The sequence below is a fragment of the Acromyrmex echinatior genome, chromosome 9 (assembly GCF_024713525.1).
Source record: "Acromyrmex echinatior isolate Ae372 chromosome 9, ASM2471352v2, whole genome shotgun sequence".
In the NCBI taxonomy this organism is placed as follows: Eukaryota; Metazoa; Arthropoda; class Insecta; order Hymenoptera; family Formicidae; genus Acromyrmex; species Acromyrmex echinatior.
This window is the reverse complement of record NC_141860.1, coordinates 12,254,048-12,277,495: the sequence shown is the minus strand read 5'-3', so window position 1 is coordinate 12,277,495 and position 23,448 is coordinate 12,254,048. Positions and strand designations below refer to the sequence as shown.

Sequence of the window (23,448 nt, the reverse complement as noted above, 5' to 3'; positions counted from 1 at the left end):
TAAGAGTATTTTATTCTTTAGAGTTAGATTCCATTCCACAAAGAGGATATATTTAATTTTATGAAAGTTATAAGCAAACGAATTGGATTGGGTATGCCATGCCCAAATGTGGTTCCGTAGTGTGACACTAAAGAGTTAGGAATAGTGGGATATATATTGACGAGGGAAGAACAGACATCGACACAGACCTAAGTGAGATTGGACAGAATGTATTTATTTATCTTTAAAGTGTACGTAGAGTAAAGTAGATCAATGCAATCGTTATGAGTAGTATCGAATAGTAATTGTCATACGAGTTGCTAGGAACGAGTATGCATACCCACAACACCGAGGAGCTTCAGCCGCTCATTTTTTTTCTTATTTTTTGTTTGCACGACACTGATATACATTAAACGTTACAAGATAGCAATAACGATTATCACCGCGCCAGACGTTCCATTATCATCATCATCATCATCATCATCGTCGTCATCATCATCGTCGTCATCATTTCGTTATCTCACCATTTCATTATCATTGACGTTATCATAATTACCTTACAGCCACAGCTTTATTACATGACTTACAATTCTTTAGCATCTCGCGGTGGACACTGGATTCAACAACAACGTACTACATACACGCAGACGCTCGCACCCGCAGATTAAAAGTATCACAAAAAACGCGACGCGTAATTACGTAACTATAACGTAGTCCCGTTGTGAGATTCGTAGAATTAATTGATCCGCGATCGAATTGTTCGCCGAGTCAAGATATATCCACAGACATTTTCGTTCTATTTTTACGAATATTGAGTGTAAATTCGAGTTTTTATATACGCAGCCGGCGGAAGTTACGAATTTGTGATAGCTCGTCCAACAATGATAGTTATTGCGATCGTCCGGTTTCCACCGAATGTTTCAGTTTTTTTTTCGAGTTCGTAAAATTTTTATATCGAATTCAAAATGTCTACGAGCCTGTCAATCTGACGCGATTCTGTTTCGAGCGCGTTATTTATTAAACATCCTCTTTAGGAATATCCGGCGTGATAGTCCATTCGATATCGTAGAAAATTCCCATTTATAGCTAGAATAAAACTTGCAGTTTATACAATGCAGGTCGTGATAGTAGTAGTGGATTGCACGATTAACGATCGGCGAACACGAAATCTCGTGGCGGGTAACGATTTCTTTAGAACCCCCGTCGTCAAATATCTTCTGTGATCCAATGTAATTTTTATCTGTCTTGTTTTTTTTTCCAAGAATCATCAAATCAGCATAGCGTTTTGGTAAAATGTTTTATAATATAAAGAATTAAAAATTTTTTCATTACTTATATTCATGATTTATCTAATAAAGTAAATTTACTATAAATCGACTCCCCTTACAGAAAACCAATTTAATATATCGAAAATGATTTATTTTGAGCATAAAAGTATTGAACAACAGTCCCATGTAAAACACAAATCATGATGATGTCAAAATAACACCAAATGCTTATTATTAAAAATCTTTTAATCATTTACTTTAACGTTATTTTGATATTGTCTTTGCTTGAAGTGTTTTTAATATTTAAAATGAGAATCTTTTTCCAGTATTAATTTCTGTAAGGATTGTCTTTATACGACATATTTATATATATTTGTGATTTTCCGCAAGAATTTCTAAAATTTATATTTCCAACTATCAAGCCGTCAAAAAAAGAAATAGATAAACGTTTCTAATTTTATCTGTTCAAATTAATTACCATTTCTTCTATACCGTTTCCGCTTTACTATATTTACTATATTCGAGACTCGGCGAAGATTCGCATCGATTGGATAACAATAATTAATCGAGACAACATGCGAGCAACATTCTGCTGACAAGATTCTCGACAGCTTTAACAAACAAATGAGAAGGCAGCGTTCGTCTTTTTCCTAACATGGTACGATCATTATCTTTTCCAAGGCAAAATAAAAAATCGTCTCATAACTCTATGTGCTTCCCCATGTATAAAAAGTATCACTTCGTGCAAGTCTATCAGTCTAATTTTTAGCATATTAAAAATGATCTTCTCCGATACTTGTTGTTAAAAAGGAAAAAAATCCACAACGCGTCCCCGTGAGCTACTTAAAGTACTTGATCAAATTCTTATTGTATCCGATAATTTTGGCATGAGACAAGAAGCGGATGGAAAGTTCTCTCAGTTGGCGTATCGGACTTTAAGAAAGCTAAAGAACGCATTTTCTTTCCTCGCGCACAAGTTAAAGCCTTAACAAGCCTCATTCGCACTTATTTCGCTTCGGATGGGAAATAAAGGTAGGCTCGCCGAATCGTACATCTCGAAATTGTGCATCTGTTTCGCGCGGTGGTATTATATCAGGCACGCCGGTCCGTCGTCCACCCCCAAGACGACGTCGCGAACTCGATTATCACAATCTGCATGGCGTACATGAGCCTTACAAAAAATACAATACTTATGTGCTCGCGACTTTGTATGTATATCACAGGCGACCGGCGCGGCTTCGTCGCGCTAATCGCGCACCGTCACTACTTACGACCCGTCCAGCTGCGATTCCCACCCTCTGTACGTGGCAAACTGCGTACATTGTGTAGAGCGAGCGTGGAACTGGGACGGCGGAAGTCCGATTCGGCGGTCTCGTACGAAAAACGCTCCGCTATATATTATCCGCCTAGAATTCAAGTCGCAAAGTTCCAAAGTGCCAAGTCGAGGGATTTTAGTCGATTTCGTTGGTACAGCCATAGCTATACGGTTGCACTTTCAGAGAAAAGCAAAAGAGAGCCAAAAAGATCTCCTTTGGAAAAATGAAGACTTGCTGATGTAAGGCGGACAGTAGTTAGAGTGGACTTGATAAATCGTGAATTTATTAAGTGCCTTAGCTCTAAACATGTCTCACATGTAATTACTAACAATATAAGATATAAGTATAAACGAATCGCTTATTACATCGCAATGTAAAACTGTACAACCGCATAATTTTGCGAAAAATATTTTCTTTGGCACATTTGAGACTCTTCGGCTTCAATCGATCGTAATGAATATTAATTTATAATTGTGTCTCGCAATACGATTTTATCCGTATAAGAATCGAGCTGCCAAAACACTTGGGAAAGACATAGAACTCGTTGTACGTTGATGATGTATGTAAATGTGTCCGAAAGGGAAGCAAATGGAAATGGAAAGTACAGGAGATTCTATCCTGGTCGAATACATTATTCGCGCTTAAGTATTCGATGTGCTTTTTTCATCTTTCATTCGTACGCATTTTTCACTCTCATCCCTTCCCACAATCTTTCAATATCGCATTCTCTCCTTCTCTTTTATTCCTCGTTCTTCTCCATCTTTCTTTTCGTTCTATCGTTTCACCCCTCATTTTTCTCTCTGCCATTCATCCCCATTTATCCTCGTGTTCTCTCTCTCTCTCTCTCTCTCTCTCTCTCTCTCTCTCTCTCTCTCTTTCTCTCTATTTCTCTCGCTCAACAATAACAATTGAATATGAATTAGAAAAATAACATTATATCGTAGACAACAATTGATTACAATGTATATAATATATACCGGTAATAGAGTGGTGTGCTTGTTTCACACAATACTTTTATATTTCCCCGTTATTTAAAGCGTACCAATGACGTGGGGCGCCGCGCTATAATGGCTCATAAAACACTACAATTAATTCGTCGTCTCGTTTAGCTTGGTCGATCGATCGTCGATCACGGATCGGCGCTCGCGATGGGGATCGGATTCAGGTGGGAGAGAGATTCGCACTTTTGTACCAACGGCCGTTTATATTATATACGTAATATATATCGAACGCACACTTCTCGAGAACGTGGCTGCGCGATCTACGCGTCGCGATTGCACGATCGACTTTAATGGATGCATAAGACGGTACCAAAGGTATCGACTTAACGCATATGATCCGCTTTTATTTAGTACTACGCCGTAAAAAGCGTTGTGAGGAGATATACAAGAAAGAATCTCGTATCTTCTTACATATTTATGATTATCCTAATTATAATCTAAATATAGAAAACCGAACTGTATAAATCTTTAGTGAAATGAGCTATTTCTGACTGCACAGATTATTCTATTAATTGTTGGCCATTAAAAGAACTGACAATAAAACGCTGCAACGATTTCTTCGTAACGTTATTTTTTTTTCTTTTTTCTTTTTTCAAAACATACGAAGGCTAATGACAAAATTAATTTCTACGTAGGATTTAGTGACAAGGTCTCCTACAAAATAATTTGCATTATTCTTTCTTCTCGCTCCTTGCTTTGTCGTCGCTACGCGCACTTTCTCGTTTAAGTCACGACATGATTGTAAATCCCGTTACAGCTGCAGAGCGCGCGCACCAAAGGTTCGCGAGACATTGTTTTCACACGTTGCACCAAGTTCTCTTAATTAATTAGTTAGTTAGCCGAAGAGCCGGAGGGTCGCGGACGCGTTCTTCGCTTTTGCACGACAGCGCCCAGCGTCAATGGAGAATTCGTGGACAGATTTCGAGACGGCATACGATATTATTCTTGACTTCCTCTGTACTCCCTTTCCTTTCTTGCTCTACCTCTCCTTTTCTCTTTTTTTTTCCCTTCTTCTCTCATCTCGATCGCATAAACGCGTTCCATTCCGCCATCTGCCATTTACGAATGTATTCGTTTAATAAGCTAACACGTACTAGCTACAGTAAATCCTAATTACGGCTTGTACGACAGACATTTATGTATATAATATATATATAATATTTGTGTGTGTTGCGCGCGCGTAATATTATATATATAGAATATTCGTGTATGTATATATATGTAATATATAATATTCATATATTACAGTTAGATTGCTCATTGTCAATTCATCAGTTTATCACATTTAGTACAAGTTGAAAAATATCTCTAACATCCACGCGCGGCGACGCGGACTCGGCTTCCCGCGTGAGTCGCGCGTGTCCGCGACGCCGCATTATATAATAGTTGTTAATTATGCTAGTTATTAAATTACAATTAATTATCTAACGGTAGGTACGACAAACAATTATGATAATACGGCCACGACTTATTAGTTTCTCCTCGCGACGGCAAAGTGATTGCAAAATCGACTTTCGTTAAAGTTAAACGCGGAATCCTCCATTATATCGCCTAATTATTAAGCCTTTTCTTTATCGTCGATTTCTATGGAGTATCTATCAGAGCGAACTGCGCGTGTTTATTTCAGCAAAGTTACTCGACGAACAGACGGAAACTCGGACACTTTTAACATTGTCATATCAGTCGAAGACGAAGACGTAAAATAATGAGATAATACATTTCCGAATTTGAATTTTTATGGAAATCTGCGCACACATTATTTTCCTTTTATTTAAATTTTTTCGTGACGTGATTTTGATGTAAACTTAAAAAAATGTAAATAAATTGAATATCCATTAGTATCTTGTTAAAAATAAAATAAGAAAAGAGTAAGAAAATATGCTTGCTATGTGAAAAAGTTAATACATACGTATAAAAATCTGCATTATCGTTTGTAATAAGTAGGTTGCCTACATTTCTAATCAGCTGACATTAAATCGGCCGATATATGTTTAAAGAGGAAGTAACAATCGCTTTATCGCCTATTATTGCTAGAACAACGGTGTGTCGATAACGGTGGATAGATTTAATATAGTGACGACTAATTTTGCTGAAAATCGCAAAGCGTGAAGTACATCAAGTTACATTGAAATATCTTTTATCTTTCCGATCTCAACCTTTTCTTATGCAGTTACGCCGATAAAAAAAAGGCTTCGAGTTTTCTTAGGTTCGCTATTACACAGACCGAGGCTCTAAAACGCTTAACTCGTTTCGCACTTTTTATTTTTTTATGTATTTTTTTTTTCGTTTTAAATCTCTTTAGAATAGACACCGAAGACACCGAGAGAGACTCGAAGGAAGTTTCGAAAAAGGAGATAAAGTCCGTTCGGCTAATTAGGTTCAAAAATGTCTGGCTACTATAACGAGTCGAGCTACTACTTTCTACTTGTCGCACTGCGCTCTACACGCGTGTGTTAATGTAAAACGCTGCCGCGTCTTCTTCTTTGTGTTTTCTTCTTCTTTTTTTCATTTTTTTTTTGTCTTTTTATAACCTACGAGTAGTCGTTCCGTACGGACGGACCGACGGACACCGAGGATTGAGCAAACTGTTATTGCACGGAACGCGTGAAAATTGAAACACTCCCGAAAATTCCCCCCCTCCCCCCTTCTTTCTGCATTCTACCAGCCAGCCGTGGATTCGCGAGAGAAAGAACCCGCATTGCCTAATTTCGCGCCTTTCGAAATGCTATCTAGAATTTTTTCACTTGCAAAGACACAAGAATTCCAAACATTTCAGAGAAATTAGATTTCTTGAAGCATCTGGACATTAAGAGATTCTTATAAAAATCCTAGATATATTTTTTTTTTTCTTTGAGCAAAGTGCACTTAGAATTGTCTGAGAAATGAGAAACTTTATTACTTATTTATATATCTGAAATTTAATCTGTTAAAACACTCGCATCTTTCTGTATTAAGTATGACTACATAATGTCTACTGTAAAATTTGTTCTGGGGAAGGATAATATTTAAAAGAATTTAAATTTGTTAACAAGGAATCCAAAGCAATAATTCTGTTAAATGGAAAATAGCGCGATAAATATGACCGGTAAAGGCATCGCTTTTAAATTGAAGTATCGAATATTTTTCCTATTTATTGACGTCTCTTTATTCTTCAGATGAGCGTATCTAAATAGATGTTCTCTCGCTGCAAAACATGTAAATTATTCCTATCGTTAAGACGGCTTGGATATCGACACCTTCCGATTGGCAGGGATGCTCTCTTCCTACTAATACGCGAACATACGCAATGAAGGATTTTCTGACGTGAATTGAATCACTCGCTAGCCGGAGGTCTCTATCGATCAAACATTAACGGCGAGAGACCTTCTTACAGCTTCCTATCTAAATACACTTAGCATATATCCTCGGAACATAGATAAACCATTAAAAACATTGTATATGTTCCTATCTACCTATACACAATATATAGATATAATGTTTGTATATCGTAACCATATTAATATAATATTAATTACACATATATATATATATACGATTAGAGTAAATAATTAATCCTTATGCATATATCACATCTGATCGTTCAGTCAGTATAGGAAGACCCTCGCCTCGCCGTCGACACATGCAAACCCGTTTAACATACCTTTCTTAATGTGTCTCTCTCTTTTCCCTTCGCTTCATCTCTCTCGTCTTTCTGAGGATTCTGAAATTTGTCGCCTCATTACACAACCTCTTTATCATTTTCTCTTGCTTTCTTTCTCTCTTTTTCCTTCTCACGCTTTCACTTTTTCTCGCTCTTCCAGCATTTTAAATTAGTGTCCGATAGTAACTACTATCTAAACAGACATTTAAGTTTTGGTAAAAACCTGAAATCGCCATCGAATATCAATATAATACACTTATTATGTACTTATAATATAAATATAGGAACATTCATTAAATATATTTTCATATATATATATATATAATATTATCGTCATATATATATTTATAATATTTATATTTTTATATATATATATCTTAGAATCTGTATATATACAAATACATATGTGCGTATATACATATTTGTATATATTTGTATATATTACTTGGTGTTATAGCTATAACTTTAAACGTGATTTAAAATGCCCAATATATTCCATAACGCCTGAAACGTGTAGTTAGTCCACCATTTTTGAAGGGTTAAATCAAATGTATCTATGATCGAGTTAAAACGCGGGAACTAAAGAAAAGGTCAACAGATACAATAGACGTCGATGCAGGCCCCTTTTTGTACGGACACGTAACGTCGCGTCGGGTCGAACGTCGCGACGCACAGCGCGCGCTTTCTTAACATGCATATAGGCCATAAGAGAGACGGATTGTAACGGATCGCGGTGCCTGAGTGTAAATATATCCGTAAATATAAGTATTACTCGTTAGTTAAATTATACAAAATATCGCTCGATATATCGGGCGCCCGATCGTTCGACCCCGCGACGATCGAAGAATCCGATGGTCCGGAGCCCGTCTTTTGAAAAAAATTTGGATATATAAATTTTCGGAAATTTTATTTTTCTTAAGATTAATTTTCTAATGAATTTTCTTTAAAAAAAAAGGAATCAAGATTATTGAAATTGATACAATTTCGGTATGTACAAATGTCGATGCTACAGATCCGAAAGCAATCTTTGTGTTTATTCGTAACAATTGGTGCCCAAGATGCAGTTTGCCATATCTGTAGCATCGAAAATTGAATTTATCGAGATTATATCCTTGAAATTTAATCCTTGTAAATTCTTTTAGAACGGGATGCTCCATTGACGAGTTACAGCTGCAGGATGTAGTTCTTGATTTGCATTAACTGTCGCGGGAAAGTCACAAGAGCTCTCGCCAGTCCATATATTGTAAGATGACAAAATCGTTAATTTAATTTATTTGACGTATTTAGAAAATATATCAAAAATTGAATGAAAAAAATACATTGAAGACAGAAGCAATATGAATTCGAGTCGAGATTTGAAACTTCCTTATTACAATATAAAATACATCAATCATTAAAGCACACTAGATGTAATTAATTCTCAAAAATATCGCGTATCGATTGCTGAATTTTTATATTCCAATTTTTTAAATTAAAATTTAGAAGCCACTATTGTTAAGATGTATAACAGAAATAAATGTTAATTTATTTTATATATATTTATTGTGTATAAATTACATTTTTATATAAAAATATTTTAAGGAAAATAAATGTATATATGTAGAACTGCGATGCCTCGAAATTTTTATTAAGAGTAAATTGAGTTCAATTGAAGTAAAAGAAATCTATCTAAAGAAATCTACGAAAAGAATATTTAATTTTTGGAATATTCCGTTTATAATGCTCTTCTTTTTCACCGATAATAGACGATCTGAGGAAAGGGTTGGCGTTCCTAGAATTATTCCGGAAGTGTTGAAACATGCACCGTAGGTGCTTGTACGTCCTAATATCGCGGTGCTGATATCGCCTGAAAGTACGAGCCGTAGTGCGAGTCAAAAACTATCCGCGATCGTCTCGTACGTGCACGAGGCGCGGCACGGCGATAAATATATTATCCCGCCGCATTCGGTAGGTAGCTGCTACATTTTACTGGAGTTCGATTGAAAGACGACTGGCTATCACGCGAGCTAACGTGCGATGCGAAGAGTCGCACACACGCCGTGCGATTAATTGATTCCTGGAATTCGATGTAAGTTCGAGAGCGAGCGAGAGCCTATAAACGAGCTCGCGAGACCAATATTCGCATATATATATATACGTATATATATATATATATATATATATATATATGTGTATATGTGTGTGTATATATATATATATATATATATATATATATAATATGTGTATCCGGCTACGTCGATTTGTCCGATCTCCGGCATGTTCTCTATCGATTCTAATTCCGATCGCTCAAAACCAGCTACGATGCTCTGTTACATGCGAATGACATTTGCCAATGATTGTAACTAATAAATATAGCAGAGCAGAATAATATAATTTCGTCTAATCAAAAGCTATTGATGTCGCTTAATTTGTAATATATGTTAATTCTTGATATTATTTAAATTTTTAAATTAATTAAAGTATAAAAACAACAATATTATATATATGTAATTACATAATATTGTTATCGACAAAAATGTTGACTTTTAACTAACGTTCATTAATTTTGTATGCGTTGTTAACAATATAATTGTTATATGCGAGGCAATAGAAATGATTAATTTAATAATATTGTTTGTAATGATATCTTAATATGTTTATTAAATATGTTTATCAAATAATCAAGATATTCCATGACACAATTGACATTATTAGAGAAATGTTTTGGAGCAGTTCATAACTGAAAACAGCTGCATAAAATAAAAAATTTGTAGCATTTGAAATAAAATTTCGATTTTGTGACGGAGTTAATATTAATCAGATAGGATATATAATAAATCAGGTAATGTAAAAAAATAATTTTCATCTTATGCGTGTGTGTGTGTGTGTGTGTGTATGTGTACAATTGTATGCACACAGTAGACTTAATCGATTTTTTTATCACATAATTTTATGACTAAATCTCGATCTTTAAGTAATTGAGAGAAAATGACTAGTTTCTGTTATATATATATATATATATATATATATATATATATATATATATACTAAATATCTGGTGCACATTAAAATATGAATTAATTATTATTTTAAGGTACTCCAGTACTTAACAATCATGTTTTTAAAAGAATATGTATGTTTTTCATTCCCAATTCCGACGTTTATCGAAAACGACAGAGGAAGAATCGCGACAGTTTTATATCGACTATATCCGAAAGAAAATACACGCGCCGCTCCGTCAGTTAATTCAACAAAGCGGTAGTGGCTCTGACTCGAAGTCGTACTACTGTCTACAAAATACAATTAATACGGTAACTAAGAGTAACAACGTGTTCCGTTGTAACATTCCGCTGTAAAAGAGATTAGATTGTCCGCATAGTCACTATTTAGCGTTATTACGCTCGGACGCAAACACTACGTCCGGCGGTGCTTCCAGCGATTTAATTCGTGGGCGTACTTTCATTCGTTCCCATCTTCCAGAGCGTAGAGACAACCGAATTCGGAAAGCGGCAAACGGTCCCGAAATTACTTTTATCCAGCACATTCGCGTTGCAGGTCGCGTTTCCTTGCCTTGCTATCGTACTATCTTGGTATAGAATAATCGTTTGGCACTGTGTTCTACTGAATTCGCAATTCAAGTCACGACTATAACTAGCACATCGGCGAGAGGTCGTGCGAACCTTTGCGACGGAATCACAAACTCCACATAAACGTGCTGAAATCGCGAGAGCGTCGAAAACTCTCGAGATTGCTAAGATCTATGAATCAGAGGTTCCTTTATTGCGAAATCTGAATAGAAGAATCTAAACTTGGAGATCGGAGAATTTAAACTACATCGCGGAAACATCGCGCAAACATCGAACTTTATTCTAGAATGCTAGAACTAATAAGTATATAATAAATAATATACAAACGATATGCCTATTGTTAAAATGTATTAAATAAAAAAATAATATATCAGTAGCTCTAAATTTCTCTGGTACTTCTATTAATTCTTATAGAAAAAAATTGTTCTAATTATGAAAATTAAATTATCATAAAAATAATATGTCATAGAAAAAATCCTTAGAAAACTTTTAATATTGTTGCGTATACTGCAATGCCTTTTGAAACGTTCTATCAAATGTATCTATCAAAACAATTATTATCAATTAACCTTCGAAAACCATAATTAAATTATAATTATTAATGATTATGTGATGAATTAAAAGGGTGCGATAATTATTAATCATAATAGTATTCTATGATTAATGTAATATTAATTTAATTATATATTAATATAATTAGGTTAATCAATTATATCAATATAATTTCGATAGCAAAAAAATCCCAAAATTCCGATCTTTTTTCCGCCGAAAAATCTCACCTCTGATTTACAATAAAGCGATTTGCAGCTTTCCTCGGTTATCACGGCGACCGTGGAAGTGGAAATGGAACGGCAGTGGGCGGACGTTGGGCAGTTAGACTAACGATTGGGACGTCAGGCGTCATGGAACTGTTTTCTTTAATCTTCTAGCCCGCGCTCCTCGAGTCTGAACGCACGAGGACCACGTATATATGTCCAGCTTATTAGAGCGGACGAGTGTATGTATGTGTGTGTATATATACATATATATATGTGTATATATGTATATATGTATATATATATATATATGGCGAAACGGCGAGAAGTGGGAAATTAAAAGGGTGCAAACGCAAGCGAAACGCTTCCCGCGCCTCGCCGCGAATTCTCGTTGACATTCGTTGGACATGTTTCCTCTTAATAAAATCTTGACACGATGGTCGCTCCACCCGACCACGGACACAATATCGACGTATCATCTAATCGTAAAATTACATTCTTATCGAGACGGTATAATAATACAGTAATTACGGACTAAATTGGCCTATCGCAGCACCGGGCCGGTCTTGGAGGGAAATTGAATTTTCGCCCGACGGAATAGATTCTCCTCTACTACTTGCTCATTTTCTCCAACTCTCTTTTTTATTCTCACTCCATCTCTCTTCCCTCGTTTCTAAACACTTTTCTTTTTGGCACGATAGACATTAGCTGGCAATCTAGAGATTTTCCTTATTCTTTCTCTCTCCTCCTTTTGCGTTTCATCTTCACGCTTACGCTTTTCGTTTTTTGGGTAGAGGTACCGGCCGGCCGGCATCTGGCGATCAACCCTATTCGTTAGATAGCACCTTCGTTATTCAACTTCGTTTCGCGTACTTTCGAGAGCGCGCGAAAGTACACAGAGCAGCAAGTACACTATACATCACTTAAGGGCTAGGTAAGTTGTTTCTGACCAAGTGAAGGGATCCGATCTCGTAAATGATCCTTCAAACTCGCATGAATTGTCTTACGTTCTCTCTCTCTCTCTCTCTCTCTCTCTCTCTCTCTCTCTCTCTCTCTCTCTCTCTCTATTTCTCCCGCGACGAAAACGCACGATCGGACTTGGTTTATGAAGTGGTCGGAAGTTAAAGCTATTTACGAGACCGATCCCAAGAGAATGAGCCGGCCACTCTCGTTTTGCGGTTCAGCGCATAGCTGGACAGCATCTCGTTATTGTATATGTATATGTGTAAATACACACATATATATATATATATATATAAATTATATATATATATATATGTGTGTGTATATCGCGCACATATACATGTATATAAATATCTAAGAGAGCGACTAAATGGAGAGGATTTTTGGAAGGACCGAATATAGACCGTGCAACAAGACGCTACTTCGCGGCTCTCGACGACGAACCTAAATCGCGCTGATGTCTCTGACGTAGACGGGAGAAATAAAAGATATACATTATTGCTATCCGCATCATCAAGGAAAGGATTATTCGTTCGTTCATTCGGGAATTCAAAGGCACCGGCAACGCTTTCCGGGAGGTTTACCCTCCCGATCGGTGCCAACGTCGAACACGTCGTTTTACACGAATGATAATCGTAAAAGCAGTTATTCGACGGTTTAATCCTCTATGGATTAATATAGAATCTCAAAGCAAGATGCGTTGTAGTCGTAGTGCATTTCTATATTCAAGTTTATCTCAAAAATTCTCTATTTAAAAACAACAATAAGATGTGTAAAATGTAGATATATATTTATTTCTAATCAAAGCTTCGAGCAAATAGGATTAGTTTTTCTTTTTCAGACAAAATATATAATTTCGTCCATAGAGGATTAATAAGTATCATCAAAATATATATTGCACGTGCTATGCGACTTTTATATTAAATAATCACATCGATATTCTTGATCCCTTTCGTCGTGATAAATTTATACTTATCTGCGTTTCATTTTTTTTTCTCGTGAGCAAAAATAGATTAATGGAATGGGCCAGAAACTCTGACTTTTAAAAAGTTTATCACGAAAAGTTTGCGTGCCTCACCTCGCTTTTGATAGCATAATCAAAGATATTGGGTGTGAGTATTGCGGACTTTTAATAATTTGTCTTAGTTTCCGTATATTGTAAACGTATTGAACGTATTGAACGTACCATGCACGTACCAATTGTCGAAAGGGCATTGTTCATGACGAAAGGGTTCTTTGAATTGAGGAGGGTTCCGAGGATACCGATTCACTTTCCTAAGAACTTAGGAAAATTTATCTCGAAGCGTTAGGAAAGTATTTAAGAAATTTACATAATTTCTAATTTCGAGCTTAATTCAAGATTTAATTTTCTTAAGTTCAAGATTGATTTGCCCGTGTCCTCGAAAAATGAACCAAATCATCATCGGTTGAACTCCTCAATTTTGCGAGAAGCGAAATCGATTTCCATCCGCGTAAAAAAAGGAAAACTTCACCGACGTGTTCGCGTCTGCACGGAGCTCGCGTAGAGAAAAATTATCGTAATCGCACGCGGCATCGTCATCGCGAATTATATTACATGTCGAGTACACATCAAGTATATCGAGGTTAGCTATTACATTACAAATATATCACTTTGTCGATGGAGCACGAAGACGAAGAAGACAACAAAAGGAAGCCTTTGACCGTCGGCTTTCGCCCGCCGCGTCGTTGCATTCTTTGGTTTTTATTCTTTCTCATTTTCTTCTTTTTGGTTTCATATCCATTATCACAAGTTAGTCTCACTATCGTAGCGCAGAAACCATCGTCGAACGTGCTGGTGAACCGTAGTAGAGATCGCGCGCGATCACATTTCACTACATTTTCTCTTGTCTCTCCATAATTGACGCGTCTTGTTGGGCCGGCGGCGATGGATAGATGCGGTCCTTTTTTTTCTTTCTCTCCTTTTTCTTCATCTCAGTAGGAGTTCTTCAGCAGTTTCATCTGACGCTCGTACTCCTCGAGAGCAGAACGATTTTTCATTCGACAACGATCAGCTGAGAGTGGAACGCAGGCGTTGTTGCGAACTCGAGGTATGATCTTGCATATGACGAACGATCGAATATTTCAAAATTTGGATTATAATTTGTGCGTCGAAATTAGTTTAACAGTGCCATTAAGCAAGGATTATTGTCATTATTTCCTTGCGGCTTCACGAATCGGAAGTGAGCGACGAGAATTTCTGTCTTTCGAAGCGTTGTCAGAGAGAAAATAATTAATCCGTAAATACATGCAGCTATTCGTTCTTCGCGCTCTATATATAATGTCTTGCTGATCAGCGCACACCGAGAGAACTGCGTTCAACCGAGTGCATCTAGATATTATTTTATCCTTGTTTTAACATTTAGTGAATAACAAGGATAAAATGATATATCCAAAATTCCTGAACGCACTCTTGTTCTCCTCATCATTATTATATATCAACGTATTATTTGTAACGCGTGCGTGACATATTTTTTACTTGTATAATTTAGTAAGATCAATTCTCGAGTCGCCCTGCAACGGCCGCGGCACGTCAACGCGCGGAGGGACGCGTCGGAGAGAAAGAGGCACGTCGTTGCGGTGCTCTTCGGCTCCGAGGAAGCCGAGGCGAGTGAGCCGAGTTGCGATCGCGTTAGCGCTGGTGAATATGCGTGGTGAGATGCTTGGAGAGATAGTCAGCCCGGGCGAAGCATTTGCCGCACATCTCGCAATGATACGGACGCTCGCCGGTGTGGATGCGCAGGTGCCTCGTCAGGTCGCTCTTGCCTCCGAAGGCGCGACCGCAAAACAGACAGACGAACGGCCGTTCGCCAGTATGCTTGCGCACGTGCAGCTTCAGATTTTCCTTGGACCTCACGCACTTGCCGCAGAACGGGCAGGCAAAGCGTCGCTCGCGACGATCGGCCTCGCGAGTGACGCTCCGCGCGAGATCGATCATCGCCTCGCTCGGCTCGTGCCGATCGTCGTCAACAACGTTGTCGTCCACATCGCCAGCTTCGCTGCTGGTACCACCGCCACCGCCGCCAATCCCGCCGGTTCCGGTGGCAGTGGTCTCCGTCATCTGTACCTCCACCGCGTCGCCAGGGTTCTCTTGAACGCTCGCGGTCTCGGAGACGCTCTCGTCACCGCGAGCGCTCTCAGAGAATACACCACGCATCTCCTCGGCGTCGCCCGGATTCGTGGTGGTATCGCTGCCGGTCTCCACCTGGGACGGCTCGCCGGTGCTCGAGACCTGATCGCTGCGCTCGGCCGGTGCCGAGACGACGACTACGCTGTTCTGAGATTCGGGTGCGCGCTGCAACCGCTCAAGCGCGTGGTTGAGGCGGTGCTTCTTAAAGGACTTTAGATACCTGAACTGCATGCCGCATACATCGCAGGTGAAGAGCTTGTCAGCTGGCAGCCGCGCGCGATGGTTCTGCTCGCGATGTTTGACGTAGGCGGACCGATAGCGATAGCGCTGGCCGCACTGCTCGCAGGTGAACGGCTTGTCGTCGCTGGTCTGGCCGGCGTGTTGCAGCAATGCGTGCCGCTCCAGCAGCCACGGCGACGGGAACGTCGCCAGGCAGACGCCACAGCGACGCGCTAGTCCGGCTAGCCCGGTGAAACCGCCGTGCCCGAGGATGGTGCTGCCGGTGCCTCCGTGGGCGCTCGTCCGCTCCACCAGGGCGCCCCATCCACCCGCGTCCAGTCCGAGGGCGAGCGAGACCTGCAACAGGGGAGGAAATTACGTCGTACGATGTTGCGCGATATCGTTGATATGACAGCATAACTTGAATCTTGAGCTTCGAACCCGAGCATCTCGATTGTGCGAACTGTGCGATTCCTCGATACCGAAGATTGTGATTAACTCTGAATTTAGACTTTTAGACAAAATCAGACTTATTTCAATAATTCCATATGATATATAATTTGAATTTTATTTTATTGAAAAAAAATTCAACTCCTTTTGAACTTTGTCATTTGTCTCGCGAACGTTCGAATGGCGCGTCGCAGCGGATGTCTCGGGCGGGTATTGTTTCACGCTCGAATGGAAGATTATGAACTGTACACTTACCCTTTGTATCACGCGGATGCGGCTTATGATAGCGATAAACAATCCCTACGGCATAATATCGCTCTGGGTTTCACGCGAGATTGGATACACGGCGGGGATTGCGGTTGCGCAGCAGAGGCAGGCAAGAACACACACATCGTACGCACGTGACGTATTGTTAACACAAACAGTTTGCAGCTTTTATTTCACAAATTGTTAATTTACAACTATGATATGCATTCGTTCGTCTAAGAATCGAAACAAACCAGTTTTTTTTAATTTACTTCTCTTTTTTTTTACGCCAAGCCAAATCAGTTGTGGCTATCCGCTATGATCGGAACGTTCAGAACGCATTGTCGATAGTGGAGTTTTACGGACGAGAGTAAGATTTTTTTTTTCTGTCGGAGTAGGTTTTCCTGGTTTTCCTTCGTGAGTTTCTACGAGATTCCGAATTTTGCCAATTTTCTCCGAAACGTCCGATTCCTACCGACATACAGCTGAAATGCATACGTGTACACAGGCGTTCGCGCGTATTTGCATACAAACGCCGTTAAACCGAGACTCAATTGAGCTCACAAATCTCAGGACGCATTCGCAACGTGGCTCTACGATTTCATGGCTTTAATTAAAAATTTCGCGACATTCAATTTCGGATAATTTGAAATCGGACCTGTCAACAATCCATCTACCAAAACTTGCAGCACAGAACGAAACGTATCGGATGGACGGAAATGCTCTCGGATTATTCGCTCAGTCGCCTCCTCGGTCGCGTCCATCCGGTCCATCTTACACGTCTCTAATGTCCAAGTGAACGCTTGTACGAGTTGAACATAGTGACTCGGTTACAATGAGCTCGGGGACACAGCGCAATTTTATTTTTTTTTACAATATATATCCCTTTTTTTTACAATATATATCCTCACACGGTCGTTCGCAATAGCGATGAGGGCGCATGATGGTATTGAAATTTTTATATCTTATGATTTTCAATTCTTAAATAAATGATTCTTCTCAAGAAAAAATAAGTAGTTTAATTATATATTAAATATTTTAAAATTAACCTTTTTATTATCTCAAAAAAAAAAAAGAAATGTTTTCATGACAATTAACTTTTCGTTTTCACAAAGTAATAGGAAGAGAATTAATTTTGTCTGTTGCTAAATATATAAATACGAAGAAAATTCTAAATAAAGTAAATCTTATAAATTATTCTAATTTTTTTTTTGTGTCGAATTCTTTGTTGCGCTCATACTCAATAATTTAATAAATGGTACGGCAACGAGGACAAAAATATACTGCTAAAAAAATTGTGAGATGTAGACTCGATCGTCGCTCGTTCATTGCCTAATCACGTACGAAGGTGACATCACGTCGCTGTGCTATCGCGAACGGCCACGTAAAAATAAACTAGAATATCCAAAAACGAGACGCATTGGTCGGTTGGTCGGTAGTTTTTTTTTATTCCATCGCAAGCGAAGATCGCGCTTCGATAACTCACATACGTGTCCTATCGCAGCCCATAATATCTAAGATCAGCAAGGTCGCACTCGGGAGTTCCGAGTATCACGCGATATCGTACACGTACAAGGTGTTCGAAAAGCAGAGAAGAGCAAACAGTACAACCAGATTAAAAATATATTCATGTACTCGACAGTTGTAAGAGTATCTTGTCGATAAAAAACAAAATATTTAACTAATTACGTGTAAAAATATTAATTTAACATTTTTTATTAATATCATGATATTGGCGACCAAAAATATTTAGCTCGCAGTATTCTTTGCAACTATTCTTTTTCTTAGTGCATTTCTCAAATTTCGAAAAAATTTCAATAGACACGATTGCATAGTGAAAAGTTAATAATCTTGTTTAGGGATAAAATTGCAAAGAAATCAGGATTTGTGTTATAGTGTTAACGAAAAATGTTATACATTTTATATTGATATGCAATTTACATTTTATTTTCGGTGCTGTTTCGTCTCTTTTCTTCCCTCTTAAGTTTGATGAATTGACAATTTTGTCGATTGTTATTACCGTGAAAATTTAATGATCTCTAGAGTGCGACCAAGAAAATCTCGAAACAAGTGTGATTGAGATATTATATTAAATGTTTGATTGTGTCGCCTTTGTGACAAAAAAATTGAAGATACCTTTTTTTGGATTAAATTAAAACATCTTTCTCAAATGCGATTAAGAAATCTCAATGATGCCCTGCATAAATATCGAGAGCTTTTACATTTTCAAAACTTGATTTTCTTCCGAGCTATGACAAGCGCGAGTTATATTGCTCTTAATTTTCCGCGACAACTCGGGGTATCATCGGAATATCGAGTGCACATTGTCGAATGCATCGCGGAGAGATCGTAACGGCACCATTGGCGTTTGCGTTCCGTTTACAGCTCTCTCGTATCCGTTCTCGCAAAGTCCGATAATCGAATTACTAACGCCGCGAGATAGTTTCGAGAGTCTCGTCGCAAACAAACATTTTCTCGTCGGCGCTCAAATTCCGTCTCTCGCTCGCTTGAAGAACAACGTTTGCTTTTTTGCTGACAAACTATGTGTACACTACACATTTCCCTCTGTCTTTCAACTGCCCCTCTCTCTCTCTCTCTCTCTCTCTCATACATACGCACACATACAAACATGAGAATACACTCTCTCTGGTTCTCTCTCTTTCCTTCTTCTTTTTCTCTTTGTCTCTTTCTCTCCCTCTAATATTCGATAATCAAGCGAATGGGCGTGGGTGCTTGGTGTCGAGATGTGCTAAAGTGGAATGGCATGGGCATTCGATTCCTTAAAGGTCCGGTTTCATTTGTTGTTACGCTTTAACAGCACGTTATTAAATCCTGGAAAAGCAAAATCTAAGACTCTGGTTGGCACAAAACGAAACGAGTAGTGGTTGCCGCGGGTACCGGCCGTGTCGCGTCACGCCGTGATAGACGGACGGACGGACGGACGAACGGAAACGCCGCAACGAGTCGTTACAAGTATGAAAAATATTCCGGTAACCATTAACACCGTTTAAAAAAGTTATTGCATCTGGGTAACCTATGTTGTATAGGTACACGTTTCTCTTTTATCGTATATTGTACAAATATTGTTGTAAGTCGGTAGTACAAACGTTACTGTAGAAAACATAACAATTCGTAGGTTTCGTATGTCTTTCGTATCGTTACGGAAAGCTTAAGTGTTATACAATCTGTTATTACTATATGCGAGATTTTTCGATCTACAGGGTGACTCCGAAAATATTGAACACTGTGTTGTCTCTGCGTGTGTATATGTGTGTGTGTGTGTGTGTATGTATGTGTTAGATGTGTACATGTTTATGCGCGCGATCTCTCTTTCCCTCTCTTTTCCATTCTCTGTATCTGTTGATTACCAGGGGAATCAAAAGCCGGGGAATTGCATGAAATTAGATCTCGTTGTAACCGAGCCTCGACAGACGGGTGTTACTTTCGTCGGCACTTCGGGAAAACGTTATTTAATTGTAATGTTGAAAGAAAGAAAAAGCATTCGCTTTGTTCCATGTATACATATCGCTCCTTTATTTCAAAAGTAACGCAAATTAACAAACGTGACATACGAGTTATTATCAAACGAGACAAGTACAATTATTATTATCTATCAATTATTAAAAAAAAAAAATAACGTAAATTTATAAAAAATTATTGCGACTCAAAAAGATTTTTTAAAGGTTGCAAAACGAAAATGACATACATGTTCTGTTTGATCATGTTAAAGTTATATTCTTTTTAACGTATATATATTATTTAATTAATCAATTGTTTTCTGTAAAGTTGAAAAACAGATTTTTTTCCTTTTTTGAAGAAATTTAATTTTTGTAGTCGTCACTTTTAAAGTAAGGGAGCAATATGCAAAAAAGAAATATTTGCAAAATTTGCAGATAATTTATGCGATCTTCTTCGCACCGACTTTGCGACACGTGTTTCTTTCGTAAACGAAACTTTCTGTTAACGCGCGCGAAATGCACGTTCGCAGAAGAAAGTGACGCGGAAATGCATTCGTGGATCCCGGGCTATGTGCTTACTAAGTATCGCGATTATACAATGTTATTCCGTGAAAACAATGACGGAAACAGATGTGTCTTGGACGCGAAATATGCAGCGGGTGCACAATACGACCGACGTCCGACAATGTTGATAATTCTCGGTACCCTTTAGCCTTCGTTATATATCAGCGTTGGTATTTAGTCGACGACGTCTCAAAACTCGATGAGAAAATGTCGCGCTTCCAAAATATTTCAAAAAGTCAAGGCGCGTCTCAAATATCTTTAAGCGAATTACATTTCAAATATACATATTCCCCGAATATATGCGAATGCTAAATTTACTTTGAAAATGTTATACACTTTGCACGTAAATATATACATACATCACATTTACATGTTGCCGCGAGTTTAGCGTTTCGCATTGATATCCTACTCTCCTTTCTCTGATACACGATCGTGGCCTTCGACTGCATTTCGGGCAGAGAGATAACAAATTGTTTTGCGAACACTTTCGCACACGGACGCCACGGGATGAAAGATACCACGCGTACAGGTGAGAGATACCCCCCTACATTTGCACATCCACGCGCAAAGTACGCATCGTATACACGGTGCGGTAAATCGGTATTCATCAAACGCGGTTATCGAGCGTCGGCGAGAGCGTCGGCGAGCTGCACGCCCCGTAAGATATGACGTGTCGGGCGTACAACTTTTTTCTACACTTTTTTTTTACATGTACGTGGTGTACTTTGAAAAGCTCGGCCAGAGGGAGAAAGAGCGGCTTGACAAGGCTGAGCGTCGTAATCGGAAGGGATGGGAGGGGGTGCGAACGGGGAAAAACGCGGGGGTAGCGACAGAGACGAAAGAGAGAGAGAGAGAGAGAGAGAGAGAGAGGGAGGAAGAGCGAGAAAGAGAGAGGCCGTGATCCTGCCGCGTCGACCTTATTGGCGGAATTCCCGCGGAAGAGATCCCATTAATAACGGAGCGACAAGCAGGCACGTACCCGCGGTCCGTCGCAAGGAGGGATGCGGGGTGGGATGCACGTGCTTCACGAGTATACACTGCTGCATCTCGCTGACGCGCGTTGCATACACACGCGTCTCTCTATCTCTGTCGCGTAAATGTGGAATACACGTGCGCGCGGATGTGAACCCAACGGTGGCAGCGGCGACGACGACGACGACGACGACGACGACGACGACGACGACGACGACGACGCGAGCGAAGCTGCCTGTCCTTTCACGTTACGAAAGAAAAATTGCAAGTTTAGCAAAAAATACAATCGCGATATAAACCGATTTGATTCGTGCTCTCGACGTGCTGCGCAACGCCCAAAGCATTGATGGTTACTCGGAGCATTAAAACATGGCATTAAATCTGTCGTTCTTTTTTCTTCTTTTTTTTCACTTTTTTTTTCCATAAATTGATAATCATCTGGTAATGCTCATTTAATCGTTTCTTCGACCGTCAGCTTAAATTATCATGCGATTATCATACAATCGATAATACTGCTGACGTTTAAAGTCCTGGAAGTAGCATTAATCATAACAATCTTAACGCGATAAACTTATAATTTTTGTTTATCTCTTTTCTTTTATTACAAGTGAGAGATATTCGAGATCCAATAATTTTCTCTTCCGTCTGTTCCAAGAATCCAATTGTAATCACACCGTGTATTCGCTATATTGATAATAACATTAATCGTATGATGACTTTTTTAAAAACCGATAAATCAATCTTTTTGTTTAAGAGATATAAATTTATCCGTTTTACAACAGTTTTACAATATACAGACAGGTATATAAAATTTTATACAAATTTTGTCATTTATTTGCAATCCTAAAACATAATAATTTAGTTTATAAACATTCCACCTAATTTCAATTTCTCATAATCGAATTATTAACTTCAGATCATTAATTTAAATCTCCAATAGATTACTTATATTTTCGACAAATAAAATATCCATATCCAGCAAAACTAATGCAATTACTTTGTGGGGGTGTCCCGCCTAATCTTTTTTTAATTTCTCTTTAATTAAAATTATTAGATATTAATTCTCCATGTGTATCATTAACTTAAATTGAAATTAATTCGATCTTCGACATGAAAGATATCTCTATCAGAATATATCTCTTTTCGCTCCTGTACGAAATTTTTCCGATCGTTTTCTGCTAGACTTTTTATTGAGGACAGGCATCCGCTAGTATCCGAAAATCTACAGGCATCGAGGACGAGGCGTAAGAAACGATCATAACGTAAGAAACGTAGGGAATACATTCCGGGAACGTGTGTTACCGAGTGACCCGATCCGCAAACTTGCGAAACGCGCGCCCCGCGCGATGCCTTTAACTAGGCTAGTAGTAACAGACGGTGCTCGCGGTAGGAGACGCGATTCCGGCGCGGCGCGGCGTCGGCGGTGACGACCGACGACGGCGGCAGTAGTCGATCGCGTGTGTCGTCGATGTATGTGTACGGATCGTGGAGGCAGTAGTAGGCGTAGGCTTAGCGTGATTCGGATCGGGCGCTCGCACACCTTCCTGCGCGATCCGCGCGCACACCCACGTACGCGTATACGTAGAGGAGATGCACGACGGCGTAGATGCAGGCCGCACGTGTATGCGTGTCCTGTACGTGCGTCGCGTGTTGGTGCTGCACGCGTAGGCGTGCCTACCTACGCTCGGAATCGCGCAGGTAGGCGTGACTTGGGGCGGCGCCAGGTGAATACATCCCTGACCTATGCTTTCTTCTCTCTCGTTCCCTTCGCTCTCGCCCTCTTTCCTTACAATTCCTCTCTCTCTCTCTCTCTCTCCCTCCCTCTCTCCCACTCTTTTGCTCTCTCACTCGCGATACACGTGTCCCCGAATTTATATCGACTACCGATTCTTTGTCCATGCGC

General features: G+C 39.1%; 1 protein-coding gene across 5 annotated transcripts in view; it reads right to left on the bottom strand.

Moving 5' to 3' along the window:
* Window positions 1-193: 193 nt before the first annotated feature.
* The window catches only part of mamo (zinc finger protein 628-like), a 70,022-nt gene continuing 46,767 nt past the window's right edge, over window positions 194-23,448 (bottom strand). For all 5 annotated transcript variants that reach the window (XM_087409558.1, XM_087409556.1, XM_087409559.1 and 2 more), the window contains one exon: window positions 194-16,212. In XM_087409558.1, coding sequence (XP_087265684.1) covers window positions 15,139-16,212 — 1,074 coding nt within the window. In that variant the 3' untranslated portion in view covers window positions 194-15,138. The remainder of the gene's footprint in view (window positions 16,213-23,448) is intronic.